The sequence below is a fragment of the Notothenia rossii genome (assembly GCF_949606895.1).
Source record: "Notothenia rossii genome assembly, chromosome: 11".
NCBI classification, from domain to species: domain Eukaryota; kingdom Metazoa; phylum Chordata; class Actinopteri; order Perciformes; family Nototheniidae; genus Notothenia; species Notothenia rossii.
In genome coordinates, this window is record NC_136910.1 from 51,927,149 (window position 1) to 51,942,055 (window position 14,907).

Consider the following 14,907-nt stretch of genomic DNA (forward strand, 5'->3'; position numbering starts at 1 on the left):
TTCTGCCGAAGTTACTGAGTACGACTCAATGTAAGCCAACAGCAAAAAACATTTTTAGGCCCAATTGGGTGACTGACACAGAAGTTGTATTACAACCATTTGGCCACTATAAAAATGTGTCTTGACAGGAAGTTGATTATGCCGAAGAAAACACAATGATTTAAATATAGGGCTATTTAAATCGTCATTCTGGGAGGTTGATGCACCTTAAATAAAATAGTCTGCTGTTTTACAGACGACAAAGGTTGGTTTACAACTGAACCAATGCTATATGTACAATTGGTTTCAAAGCCTGTCATTAACCATGAATCCAGTTCTCTTTATACTCGTATAAAGAGAACTGGATTCACGAGTATGAGTTGCAATGTGGGTACCCAAAGACCAGTGGCGAACCGTGTCTATTACAACTGGACCTTCTGTAGACACAACCCCCCCCCCCCCCCCAGTTATAATGTCCGTCTTTTCACTGAATTGTCGTCTTTCTACCCAGAGACCCAGAACAAGATCTGACTGGTTGCTTTATTTTCGAACACAAAACCACTGAAATGCGTAGTGCATGGTCCGAGAAGGACAAACAAATCAACGTAACACTGTAATATTACAGATCAACAAAACAGATTCTCATTTTATATACATTTGATTACATTTTATTTATATAATTAAATCGATTTTTTGTTTTATGTGAGTGTTCCAGGGTATTCTCTGAATACCTTGAAGGCCCTGACGGTTCGCCACTGCCAAAGACCAATCATTGTACCCCATTGTTTGCCTGGGGAACTTAATGAAATAATAGAAACTTTAAAATGAATATTAGCCAACTATAATTATCGTTTTTTTTGGGCACTTCCATAATATTTGAAAGAAAGTCAGATATGTTGGAGTAAATCCATTTAACATAATGGTTTCCGCTGAAATTAATTCATTTGGGACTTTTGTTGTTATACAGTAAATAGTGACGTGACTGAGCACTCAAATGTTACTTTCACAATCTGCTTGTAACTCTTAATTCAGCTTTTTGTAATATTACAAGGCAATTTCATTGGAAGTCGATGAAAAAAAAAAAAGTATGTTGAAAAGTCTGGGACGTGTTCACTACCTGGTTCCACTTAGCAGCACCTCAGTTTTCTCCCATGTGTCAATGATAACATTTAGGTGTGTGTGAAACAGGCTGGGGCTCATCGAGTGGATGAATTGGCCTTTTGTAAATGTAAGTCGAAAGAAAAAAAAGCTAATTTCCCTTTCTGTCCATAAAAGAATCAACAAGGACCCTCAAAGTTTACCTCACCTTCTTCAATTACCAAACATAATTAAAGGTCTTGCATCGCTGAACGAAGAGATGCCTGGAGAGAAAAGTAAGGCTTTGATACACACGGTGAAGATTCCAAAATGCAGTTTCTTAAAAAGGCAAAAGTAAGCAGATAATGATCTCTGATGGGAATCCGTATTATCATGAAAGTACCAGTGTAGCAGGATTTCTTATTCTATTTATCTTACTTATTTATTGGCATTTCACGAGCAGCTAATGTTGATCTCAAATGTGATTGATGTCATCAAGAAACGTAATCATCCCCAGCCTGAGTCACTTGATGATAACTGAGACGGTTTGTGTCCCTTGTGTGGCCACTGACTCATCCCTGGATGATGAATGCATATCAAACCACACGAAGAAAAATCGGCACGGCAAGAAGCTTTCACATTGGCAGATTGGCAGACTGTCTCAAAAGAAAATGCCAAGAGCGTGATGGTGGACGGTCACAAAGAAAACTAACTTTTTTTTTTTTGTGTCTCCAATTATTTTTCCTGAGCCGTGTTTTGTTGAAAACCCTTATATTCTGAGTGTGTAACAAAGAAACCAAGCAGAGTAGCCCTCTAAACTGCTTTTGTTGTCCTTTTTTTATGTGAATTCAATTGATTAGACAAAACTTCACTTTCTGCCACAGTTTTTTTCATCATCTCTTGATGGAAAAAGTGAAAGGACACACCAGGTGAGAGGAGCCGTAGGCGGGCGATGTCAGAACAGCACGGTGTCTGGTTCAGATTCAGCGGAGCGACTGCTTTGATGCCCCAGGAGTGCCTTAGTGGAGCAGTGCATTCTGGGAAGGCTACAGAACGTTGCAGGCTTCAGTATCTTCAACGGAGGGAGCAGGTCTGCGGGTAAAGAGAAATGATCTTTGAGTTCTCCTGATGCATCTTGTTAAAGATTTATTTGCTCATGCCTGAACTCCCACAGATTAATACTCTCAGAGGTTAAGGGTTGAATATTCAATACTTGCTTCTGAAATGTTGGTTATCTTGCAAGGTTAATTCAAAAGAGTGAAAACATGTCCGACCTTTGTGGTAATGTATTCTTTAAGCCCAGTTACAAATGTCACATGGATCCGATAAAACATTGCTAAGTGTTTCAGTAATGGCCTGATAAATGTTCTCTCGTATAAGCATGCCACACTACGACTAAAAGCCACATAATTAAAGTCCACTGGTCTTGTATACAAAAATTCAACAAAATCATGGCATTTCGATGGTTAATGGTTGAAGGGATACTTTCGACATACTTTTTGTTCTTGTTAATCAGACACTTTTATGCCTCACGGTACTTTGCCATGGCGTATTTTTAAACTGACACACCTGTACCCGCCGTATTTCCCCCCAAATAAGCTATTTAATTGGATATCTTTCTATTTTTAGATGAGGGACTTGTGCGATGGTATTTACGATGTATCTGTTTAGGCTATCTGGAAAGCAAAGTGCCTTTCTAGCACATTTCATTTCTTAAATCTTCTTCATCCACTAAGAAACATGTCATCCTCTAAGATTAAACGCTAAGGATTTGCCACTAAACTGGAGACACCGTTTAGATGAATAGAGATTAAATCCATATCCATCACCCAGCATATCATTTAGTTTCACTTACAGCATTGATTTATGAAGTAGGTATTTCTCCACCAGCGTTCATACAAAAACATAACCTGCATATTATCGACGAGAAAAAAATCAAAATTCCTCACCCTCGTGGTCTCCAGGCTGAGAGCAGAAATCAGAAGCATCCCACTCATAATTCTCATCAACTGAGGCTTTTCTCCTGGAGAGGTCACAAAACAACACTTAGCATACAAACACAGCTGGGGTGTTTACTGCAGGCATGGATGAACCCTTTAAAACACAGCTTATGAATGGCTCAATAGAACTATAACAGTGTTTACATGCATATCACTTAGTCTGTTCGTTAATTAATAACGTTTGAAATTGTTGTGAAATTCCTTTCATCTTTATTTCTAACATAAATTGACACTTGTTCAACCATAACTTTTATAATTAAATTTGACACTAACAATTCCAACAAAAACGATTAAGTCCATTTCTTTGTAAATCTGTTGAAAATGACCTTGTGTTTGTGAATTGAAACATGAACGCAACAAAGCGCTGTCTTTGTTTCCTTTAAAAAAGAGACTCAACTTGAAAGCTTCATAATAACCACAAGGGACAAATGCAGCGCTACAAGCATTAACCCCCGCATTTACTTCTACGAAACATTCTCATTGTTCTGGATACCTTTTGTTCAGCTCCAGTATGTGACTGTCCTCTGCGTGCCCCCGGCCCTCCTGTATAGTCTCAGGTGAGCTGGGGAGGGTTGGTGAAAGCTGACAGAGGGAAAGACGTCTGTTAGCCGGCTCCATGCTGCCTCGTCCGCTGCTTGCGTAACTGCAGTAGCTTCCTCCTGAGTCTGGCCCACCTTCATAGCCGCCAGCCTCCACTTCCAGTGCCTCTTGATAATTATCAACGGGCGGTAAACATCTGGACGCCTCCTTCCTCGCCTCCAAGGAACCCTCTGTGTCCTTAATGGCCTCCCGGTAGTCCATAGGCCATTTGGCAGGAAATATGGACGCCTCTCTTCTTGGCTCGTAGTGGTGAGGCACGCCTGCTCTGCTCCTTGGAGATAAAGCGTCCTCAGTAGGAGATGACTGGCGGGCAGCTTGGGTAGCAGAAGGAGAATTCGCAGGAGATACGGAGATATTCCTGATCGTAGAGCTCTGGGGTTTCGAGACCAGAGTGTCTGGCCGACAGGAACAGTTCTCTTGGCTGAGAGAGTCTACCCACGCGTCGGGAGTCAGGAACCTGCTCTCTTTATGTCTCCGTGAGTCGAGGCTCTGACTTCGCCTCTTAGAGTCCAAGAGTTTGGAGCGTTGGGCCGCATCTCTCCTTGGTTCTGGGGTTCGCGGAGAAGCCCTGATTGTACCGTCCACAAAAGAAGGACTGCGGCAGGTGGAGCTCTTACTCGCATCTTCGTGCCTACTTCTATGAGTCAGGGAGTGGCCTCTCTGCACGTGAGATGCGATTCTTTCGTGCAGCATGGGCTTTGCAGGCCGCGTCACACACAGTTCCAACTCTGGCTCATCCACACTCATCTCCACACACACTTCTTCACGATCGGGCTCGGGGAATTCTACCTCCGCTTCTGAAGGGTCTGGCACCCCGTCGAGAACCAAATGACATTTTTCTGTATATTTGCTGCGATGGAAAGATGGTGTTGAAAAGCTCCCATGGCTGAGATTGTTCCGTCTCCCTGCCTCAGAGCATGAATCATTCGTTTGCATTTCTAAGACTGTGGATTGTGGTGAATATTCACAGCCCTCGGGTGCTGCCTCAACACTTTCATGTCTCTTGTGCTTTGAGGAGAGAAGGGGGAGAGTTAATCTGCCTGCCTCCTCAGACCAAAGGGGGGCCTGTTTGGTGAAGGGTGGAGCAGCGCGACGGTTTCCGGATTGAAAACAAGAGGGATTCCCGGGGGAAGACGTTCTGAAACAAGTCTGGGTCAGATGAGGAGGAGGAGAGACACGTTGACGGGGGTCCAAATGTACAGAGGATGAAGAGAAAGGGCTCTGTGGCAGAGAAAACCTGTCTTTGCCGCCCTGGGGGTATCTGTGGGGCAAGGTGCTGCTCTTATACTCCCACAGAAGTTCATTACCATCCGCCTCTCTCCCTTCCACATCCGAACACTCCCTCTTCATCTCTCTCATGGAGCCTCTTTCCAGCGTGTACCTCTGGAGCTCCATCTCCAGCTCCTCTCTCTCCTGAGCCAGCTTCAAGCAGCGACTCAAGTTCCCTCTATCGCGCTCGTGCTCCATTTGGAGAACCAGAGAACTGGCGGTGGTCGTTGGCTGACCGAAGCCTTTTCGGATATGCGGGAGAACTGGAAACGTGGGAGTTATTCGTCTTTCTTGATGAGAAATGGTGGCCAAACTACTGCTTGAGCACAAGCTGCTTAAGTCGGGATCGGGGGTATAACGGTGAGGACTAGGAAGGCTCTTGGACATTTCGTACATTTGGTTTGCACGATTGGCTTGTGCTGGTGCAAAAGGCGGGAGGTCAACAGAGAGCACAAACGCTGGCCGCCTCCTGTCTTCCCTCTCCGAGTGCAGCGACAAAGACCGTCGGACTTTAGCTTGGTCGTAACTTCTTCTTTTCTGGTCGTGAAAGTTCCCTGCGTCATTGTCGTACGATAGGAGTGCGAAACGGCCATCTGGACCGCGAGAGATCATCTCGATTGGCGGAGAAACGGGAAAAGAATGTGTCCGAGTCAGGCGGCCTCGGGTGCAGTTGGACTGGAATGGCTTCTGCTGATGATGATTCTCAGAGCTAAAGGAGGAACTGTCAGTCTGCGAGAAGGACGAGGAGGTGGTGGGATACAGGATGTTGGCCGGGAGTAGGCTTTTCTTCAACACACTGTCTGGACTGCCAGTGCCTGAAGTCTTTCTGTGGGAGAGAGAAAGAGGTGGAGGAGGGGTGAAAAGAAATGTTTTTTTGGGAAAAAACGGAGGAGTAAGAGGGAGAGAAATAGCGAGCGAGAAAAATAAGACTGAGAGTGAAAGAGGGGGCGGGAGGGATGTAGACAGAGCGAGACCAAAACAGCAGCAGAAGCAATAGATGACGATGAAGAAGAAAAATATCTGAAAAAGAAAATCACTTAAAGTGGTGGCATTTTCAACATTTTGTTTCTAGGGGAAGCAGAGGGAAAGGTCGATGGGAGACGTTATATAATGAAATGATAAAGGGGTACTTACATTGATGGGGGGCATTTATAAATGGCAGAAGGGGGCTCTGAAAGGGAGGGAGAGGGGTGAGATGACTCATTAAGATGCAACCACACTGACCATGAAGTAAAAACACAATCATTCCTTATAAGAGCACATTAAAGAGGACCGGAGGCCCCGAGGCTTGACCAAAAAGTTAATTACACTCACATTTATCAGCATCTAATGAGAAATTACCCTAATAAGCAAGTAATGTAAATGACATCGATAACTTTTATAACTGGATGGACGAGCCAAAATTCATGCGCTGGGGTTTGATTTATATAATGGATTGAAAGTGCCTTCAATATTTTATTGAATAAATGATGATATTCATGATGCAGTTCATCAAAGTGAGTGTCTGCTGAGTCTCTGGGGCGGGAGGGGGGGGGGGGGGGGGGGGGGGGCGTTTTACCATCCTTCTTCTTTCTGCGCCGGGCGTCCCTCTTGTGGCTGATGAAGCAGGCGGACCCCAGCAGCAAGACGAGTGCCAAACACATGAAGCCCACCCCCCCCAGCACGCCGGCCAGAAGAGGCTCCGGGACGTACTCTAGGAGTTGGGATGTGGCGGGGTAGATCTCCATCCCTGTGGACATTTCATCAAGGATAGTGTTCAAGAAAAAGTCAAAGCAAGCCAAGTGTTACCGTAGTGTCAGCAAATAATGTGAACGAAATACAAACTCATTCAATTAAAGAGCTGTTGATGGCTGTAGTAGTAGTGGATAATAAGACGATACAACTTTGTAAGATGCCAAGATATCATTATTCCCTTTCATCAAATATATTATCTCTTATTTAATAACATTCTATAAAATGTTAATGAAAGCAATAAAGATAAGTTAAAAGTGCAGATATATTTATTGCCATTATAAAATATATATATATATTTAAAAATACATGTATTTAATTTATATTTTTTAATGTTATTAAATTCAATTAATTAAAGAATAAATATGTCAGTATACATGTTTAGGCATCTTAGGTTTTGCTCAAATAAAAAAGAATAAAGTAAATTATCTAACATTGTTAACATAACAAAACTTTACATTGATCCAAATATCATTAATTGATAATCTAGACATTATTTAAATTATTTTTAAGAACATAAATATATTTATATAGTCTTTTTTATCAAATCCTCAACATCAAAAACAAAGAGAAAGAAATTAAACATTGCATTTAGTTTGGCATTTCTAGTTTTAAATTAATCTAATTGCCAATCTACATACATGATAACCATTATCAGCTGATCCTAAATCGACTTGACTGTTATGAATTTTCTCAGTGAGAGTTATGTTAAACAGTAATCAAACCATGTCTCTGATAGCTGAGTTCTCCTCCTGCAGAACCAGTGGGAATTGTAAATGCCTCAGTTTGATATCTCAGTAGCGTATCTAATGAAACATTCATTTCCCATTCACATAAGAAACAGAAAAGACCAGTATATCCCCTCCCTAACTCTATTTAGAAGTTATTAGTGGAGTTATTTCTATCATTCAGGCCTCTAATGGGCAGCGTTCCCCCGGAGGCTTGCTCTAATTTCGGTCCAACGCTGGTAACAAAGGGGGGGAAAATAAAGAAAAAGAGCGACAAGAATTGGAAAAGTAGACAGAGAGGATGATGGGATTGAAACTGAGGGGTGGGGTGAGAATGCGAAGGGGGCAAGGTTTCTTTCGAACACCTACCCATGGTGGAGACATTGACTGATGGACTGGGCTCGCTCAGCAACTCCCCGCGACGAGATAGCAGCCGCAGCTCGTACACGCAGTCCTGACACACACACACACACACACACACACACACACACACACACACACACACACACACACACACACACACACACACACACACACACACACACACACACACACACACACACACACACACACACACACACACACACACACACACACACACACACACACACACACACACACACACACACACACACACACACACACACACACACACACACACACACACACACACACACACACACACACACACACACACACACACACACACACACACACACACACACACACACACACACACACACACACAGTGGGGAGGACAGAGGATGAAACCACACTTTGTCAACACGGGGACTGTGCCTGCAATGCTAATGAAGTTCATTTGAATTTGTGTAGGCCTATATACGAGAGGGGAGAAGAAACGGCAGCGGAGGCATATTGAAAGATGACAGAGAAGTGATGGCTGCCATGTAGTCTGCATAATTGAGTCTACAAAAATAAAAAAGGCATAGATGTACTCTACAGCCTATAAAAACAAATCTCCAAGGCATTCAAAAAGTGGCGTGGACTGATTAGTCTCAGAGGGAGCGGTGCGACCGGCTTGTTACCTTGAGCAGACCCGGAACGACTACCTCGCTAACGTTGGCGTCGATGTCCTCGTCCAAGTAGAACCACTCGCGTTGTTCGATGCGTGATTGGAGGAGGAATCCTGTGATCGGAGGTTGAGGAAGGGACCATCTCAGCACGACACCTGCTGAGCTCTGATTAGCTGTCAGCGACGCGGGGGGCTTCAGTTTGCTTCTCCTCAGCGGAGGATCTGATGCAGGAGAAGAAAAAAAACCTTCAGTTGATCAGCCAGGTATATATATATACACTCGAGCGGGAAAATGTCATTACTGTGGAGGAAATTGCTTCTGCCACAGATGTTCCACCTTGAGAGTGTGAGAGGAGTAGGGTTGGGGCTGATGTTAGTTATTTAGAGTCTGTTATGTGATGTTTGGGCCACAATAACCTCAACATGAATATTTGATAGTAGCCTTTGGTTGAGTATGGCACAGACATGCAAAAAGCCATGTCTCGAACATCGGAACAAAACACTGGTATTTAGCCTCTTTCTGGCTGTTGTAATTGTGGGTCTCAATCATTTAATTTAGTCTCTTCTGTAGTCCCTTTAAAGTGGTGTTGTGTCTCTTGGAAGCCATGTTGTGTCTTTTCGAAGTCGTCTTTTGTCTCTGTTGTGATGTAGTTGTCTTTGTAGTTGTTTTGTGTATTTTTCTAGTTGCTTTGTGTCTCTTTGAAGTGGTTTTGTGTCTCTTTGAAGGCGGGTTCTTTTTTCTGTCTTTTCATATTTTTCATTGGTTTTTGTAGCCGTTTCCATCTCTGTAGTTTTGGTGTGGGCAGTTCTTAGTGGTCTTTTTACGTTTCTTGGGTTGTCATTTTGAGTCTCTTATCTGTCAGAATGTGTCTCTGAGTAATATTTAATTGAATGTCAGAGGGGAGGCGTGACACTTTTGTCTCCTTAGCCTGTGCCAGATAGGCCTGTCATACCATGATACAATCACAAAGGTTGATAAGCTCTAAATAAAGATTACTTATTGTGTTTTATTTTGGGGGTTCCAACAACTATACTTGACAAGATCAGCTCGATTATTTCCAAACTGGCCCTATTCCTTTCTGGAAAAAAATGTTTTTTTTGAGTGGGTTGCATCTTCAAAGTTTTTTCCATGAACTCCCAGGATATAATCTCTCGGTCGGGAAGCACACTTTGTTCCCAGCGGCAAAATTCTTCAAACTTTGGCATCCACTGCCCTGGCAGACTCTGCACAAACATTTCAAACAGCGCAAACATTTGATCACCCCTGGAAGTCTGTCGACATCTGTAAGATCAGAAATAAACCTTTGAAGATACGATCCACTTCAGGATGGCGAATAAAACAGCTACACCAGACATATGAGAGGTTGTATTTGGTCACAGCCCTGGCTTAAAGGCAGTTGCAAACATGGCGTGACAGTGTCAACATGCAAATATATGGCGTGAAAAATGTTGTACCGTGTTCACCATCTTACTTGTTAAGTTAAGCATGTTAGCATGTCTTTACCCCCAGACCTATATGTTCCATGGGTAAGTTACTATTTTCCCTAAGCTCATGGCCTTTTTAAAAATAACTTATATTCTCAGCCATGTTTTCTCCTAAGGCAACATTTTTAATGTACGTTTCAATGGATCACTATTTTGATTTCCCACACCCTCAGCTTTGAGTCTAGTGATGTTATACCCACATTTGTTGCCAAGACCATTTGCTTGACTTTAAGCCTTGATATGTCCACACTTGAGTCAATGCTGTTTGACACTATCCATTTGAATCAACCATCTCTATTCGTCCATTTGTAATTTAAAATGGGAAGACAAACCTAACACATCTCTTACACTAAGGAATATAGGAATGACCCCAGTGCTAGCATATGCTAATGGTCAGGAAACAAAAAGGGACAGCTGAGAGAATTTTGGAAAATTATTTAGTTTTGCAGATGTTTGGTCTTCAGATATTTGAAATGGCCATGATGATGTTGCTGTAAATCATCAACTGTATGTAAATTCGTCCTTAGAGGGATAGGAGTGTCTATACCAAAATGTCATGGCAATCAATTCAATAGCTGTTGGGACATTTCAGTTTGGACCAACAATGCAACATCCCAAAAAATATGTTTAGGTTTTTGTTCGTAATGCTATTTGACCAAATTATGTTAAGATGTCAAGATAACTTAAATTAACCAAAAAGTTGTAATTGCAGAGTGGTAATAATGATCTTTATCTGGGTACAGACACCAGGTTTTATCTTAAATTACAGCACAGGATATTAACCAAGCTTCCTGTTGGCCTTTGGGCAAGTTACTCAGGTATTCAACTTTAATTAGCTACAGTTGATATAATCTGCTGGCAGCGTTTGGCTTTACAACCGGCAAAACTGATGGTCAGCACTGGGTAAAAATGAACAGCCTGAATATTCTGTGGGTTGTTACTAATAACAAGGATAAATATAAGACCTGATAAGAGATGTGTAAACTCAGTGAGCATTTTGCAAATCTGCAACTGTGACCGGCATATAATCCTCGGATTTAGAGGAAACCGCAGAATGATACTGACCCAAGGTCCGCATGGTGGTTATCTCGCTGAACGGTCCTGTTCCCATCTTATTCTGGGAAAGGAGGCTGAACTGGTATTCTGTGGCAGGAGACAGGCCCGTCACTTGCAGACTACTGCCAGAAGACGGGGGCACAGGCACAGAGAACCAGACCTTCTTCCCATCATTAACACTCCTCGCTGAAGTCTGTTTCACCCTGCAAAAAGAGAGAAAAAGTGAGAACAAAAGAGCGGCGGGGAATTCTGGCGGTCTGGTTTTATGAAACATGACAGAAAGTAGGTTTCATTAATCATTCATACTCATCATCAGCTTCAGATTTCAGGGTGAAGACAGCACTGATGTGTCCCTGCTGTTCCACAAAGTGCTGGCAACTCAAATGATGGGGATTTTTATGTTCCTGAGGATTCGGATGTCTCTTTTATACGGAGAAAATGACTTGACCCAGAGGCTAAAATCAAATCTATTCACCTATTTAAACCAGAGGAACTTTAGAAAATTATTAATATCAGTCTGAAAGCTAAAGCTTTTGAAGATGAAGGCTTCTATAGAAGTTCGGTTCTTTTATGAGAAAAAAATAGAAAAGGCTAGAGTGAAACTCAGGTTAACCTGTGGATGATTGACTGGTCATTATTTCATAGGCAATTGATGTTACTGCAGGTTATAGTCATAAAGCAAAGAACGAGGACAAGGATTTGTTCTCACGTGAAATGTGTTGGTGCTTTTTCTCTTCTAGATTAAAAGGTGGGGTAGGTAATTCACTTCAGAAACACTTTTTGTTATATTCCATGGAATGCTCTTCACATCCCGATAGCAATGAATATATTAAATGCTTTGGTAATAAATGCATACAATTTTTTATCAGTGGAAGCCATGTAAAAAGCTAGACAAATTATTTTCACCGGCCCGGCTAAAATAACTGGATGGCCTACCTGCCTGTCAGCCTTCCATCTGTGCACTAACTTATCTCGTGCCCTCATTGGTCATGTGCGCGTTCGTGTGTGTTGGACGAGGGGCTCTGTAAGGAAGTGGCAGATTTCTTCAAATTCTAGCGCACTCGAGCTGGTTTCTCCAAAATTACCGATAATGATGATTAGTCGATATAAGTACATGGTGTATATACTTTCAAAAAACCTCTCCGTTACCATTTTTAGCCTCAATGAGGAAAACTGCCATTGAAATGTCAAAGGGAAAATGCCCACAATATATCTTCTTCACGTTATTACAGTACAGAAAAAGCTCAAGTGTTGTTTTTTTCCATAAAAGGGATTTTTTTTCTTTGCACTTTGACTTTTCTTTCATAATATATGGTATTAACATGTCAGGCTGGCAGAGCGAGAGGAGACTTGAGAGGGATGTTTATACTGATTGGTTGAAATTATATTTATTTCAATACTGAGGCGATGACCCAGTTCTGTCTCAGGGATTAAGATAGCTCATCTTCATCTTCATCTGATGTAGTGCTCCAAGGTTACAATGTGATTAAGATGGGCATTAGGTGAAATGTTGTTTCATCTTCAAATCTACAGTTCAGTGAATCCTCTTCAAAGGAGGCCCTATCATGCTTTTCATGGGTTTTTTTCATTTCCTGTAGTGTTTTATACAGGATGTTATGCATGTAAATGGTCTACAAAGTTTAAAATCCCAAAGTTGTTTCAAGAGTGCGTTTCCCTCCCTCCCTGAAACGCCTCCATTGGACTCCTTCATTGATTTAAATAAACATAGCGACATCACTATGTTACACTCGCAATTCTATTGGCTACCACTACAACATATTATACATGATAGGCTTAGGGGCGGGACATCTCTAAGCAGTTGACCAATCACAACAGTGCCATCCAGCTAACCAATCAGAGCAGACTGGACTCTGTTTTCAGACAGAGGGTGAAAAGAGGTGAATGAAGACCTTTTTGAACATTAAAGTATGTAAACATGTCACAGTAGAGGAACAATATACATATATCAACCTAAAAATGATCATAATAGGACCCTTTTATGGAATTTAAAGACATTATAACTCGACTAAGGACATTTCATTGGTGCATTGGCTGCAGTTTTACATTTATTTCCTGTACATACCATGACCTTGACTCACTTTTCATACAACACTGTCATATCAAAATGTAACCTTCAGAGCTAATAGAATAAGCACGGATTCACATATGTCTTCCGCTTTCTTTTTGTCCCTCAGTCACCTCCTATTGTAGCTAGCATGGCCACTGCATTATGAAACTATGCTCTGCAGCAGCGTTTTTTATTGTAGCTGCCAAGAGGTGATAACGGATAAATGAATTTCTCATCCTCGAGATCAATAGAGTAATAACGGTGCAACCGATGGCTGCCATGGTTACAGCGAGGGAAGAAAGTGGGAGGCTTTACACCCACCAAACTGAAAATGTCTGTGCTGATCCTCCATCAAAGCCTGCCTCCCAGGAAACGTTGGCCTGCCTCACCCCTGGAGAGACGGACAGAGAGGCAGCCGCATGGGGACTGGTGCCTGTAATGGAGGGAACAGTTGAACGTGCCAGCACTTGAAAGCGCTTAAGTTTAGAGCAGGGGTGTCCAAACTAGGGCCCGAGGGCCAAAAGCGGCCTGCGGGACAATATGAATCGGCCCTCAGCAAATGAAAAAAGTATAATGGAATACGGCCCACAAATGAAACTTGAGCTTTTCTTGTATTGTACTTATTAAATATATCTGTAAACATATATTACACAGTAGTGTTCATGTGTTAATAATAAGCCCAATTACATTTGAAAATATGTTCTAACGTATCTAAGTCGATAAGAAAAAAGCCCAATAACTTACATAACAAACTTGAAATATACCCTTCATATTTCCTCATATGATAATCAATCTGGGGCTCCCGTTGTAAGGGATGAGCTGCTAACAAATGAAATGAAACTCTCCGGAGAGCTGGGATGTAGGCGGGTTATTGTTCTTAAATCAGATTCAAGTATCGAGCATAATTTACCTACTTTTGATTGATTTTGCTAACTTATAACTGAACTTATGAGGCAATATACCTCACCTCTAGTGAGTGGCCCGGCCCTTCGAATATGTTTCTGTATGTGGTAAAAAAAAGTTTGGACACCCCTGGTTAGAGGCCGTCTCTAGATAGAGGTTTAAACAGTAATAAAGAAAACAATTTGAAAAAATAACAAAAATGTCCAGTGACCACTAACCGAGGACAAAGACTTGTGTGACAGCTTTCACCGAGGCCACACGGTTTGTGGCGCTGCACTCCCACGCCCCCTGGTGGTCTTTAGTGACGGGCTGCAGCAGCAGAGAACCGTTGCGTTCAATGGCGTAAGATGTGCGACGAACCAAGTCCATCTACAAGAACAGAAAGCATATTTACACATGTAAGAAACTCTATGTCTCACTAAATTCAGTATATAGTATCAAATCAAGCCGATCTCCAAATAAATATGTTTAAGATTAACTGAGTTGCCCATTATGTTTCAAGGGAGACTTATTTCCTCAGAGGAAACGGTTGTAGTTTTAAATACGTCAATAATTAAATAATGATTAAATAAACTCCTTGGTTAAGTTTAGTAAAAGATCATGGTTTGGCTTAACAAGTAGTTTATTTCGTAAGTTAAGTCAATAAGCAAGTCAATGTTGATTTTTTTGTTTCACGCGCGACACGAAACGCAGTCCATGCTCGTGCAAGTGTTCATGGGGATGCTAATAAAGAATAAGAATGTCTTAAGCATGAAAGTCACACAAAATAAAAACAAATGCAACTGAAAAAAACACAATTCATAAAACAGATAGAAGGTTGTTAAAATTCGACATTGTATAGAATAGATGATGCTTTATCCTTATCAAGGTAAATCGAACTTGTTTAATAATGTCGATTCTTCGTCATAATATCCAACTCTAATATATACTGCTATCAGAAAGTATTAACATCTTAAGTAATAAGCGTTTCTCCTTTTT

At 41.8% G+C, this 14,907-nt stretch overlaps 1 protein-coding gene across 5 annotated transcripts in view; it reads right to left on the reverse strand.

Moving 5' to 3' along the window:
* Nucleotides 1–459: 459 nt before the first annotated feature.
* Nucleotides 460–14,907, reverse strand: part of igsf9a (immunoglobulin superfamily, member 9a) — a 57,496-nt gene continuing 43,048 nt past the window's right edge. For all 5 annotated transcript variants that reach the window (XM_079658748.1, XM_079658751.1, XM_079658752.1 and 2 more), the window contains 10 exons: nucleotides 14,148–14,298; nucleotides 13,348–13,459; nucleotides 10,968–11,161; nucleotides 8,431–8,639; nucleotides 7,754–7,838; nucleotides 6,484–6,654; nucleotides 6,060–6,096; nucleotides 3,550–5,751; nucleotides 3,006–3,079; nucleotides 460–2,148 (listed from right to left, as the gene is read on the reverse strand). In XM_079658748.1, coding sequence (XP_079514874.1) covers nucleotides 2,012–2,148; nucleotides 3,006–3,079; nucleotides 3,550–5,751; nucleotides 6,060–6,096; nucleotides 6,484–6,654; nucleotides 7,754–7,838; nucleotides 8,431–8,639; nucleotides 10,968–11,161; nucleotides 13,348–13,459; nucleotides 14,148–14,298 — 3,372 coding nt within the window. In that variant the 3' untranslated portion in view covers nucleotides 460–2,011. The remainder of the gene's footprint in view (nucleotides 2,149–3,005; nucleotides 3,080–3,549; nucleotides 5,752–6,059; nucleotides 6,097–6,483; nucleotides 6,655–7,753; nucleotides 7,839–8,430; nucleotides 8,640–10,967; nucleotides 11,162–13,347; nucleotides 13,460–14,147; nucleotides 14,299–14,907) is intronic.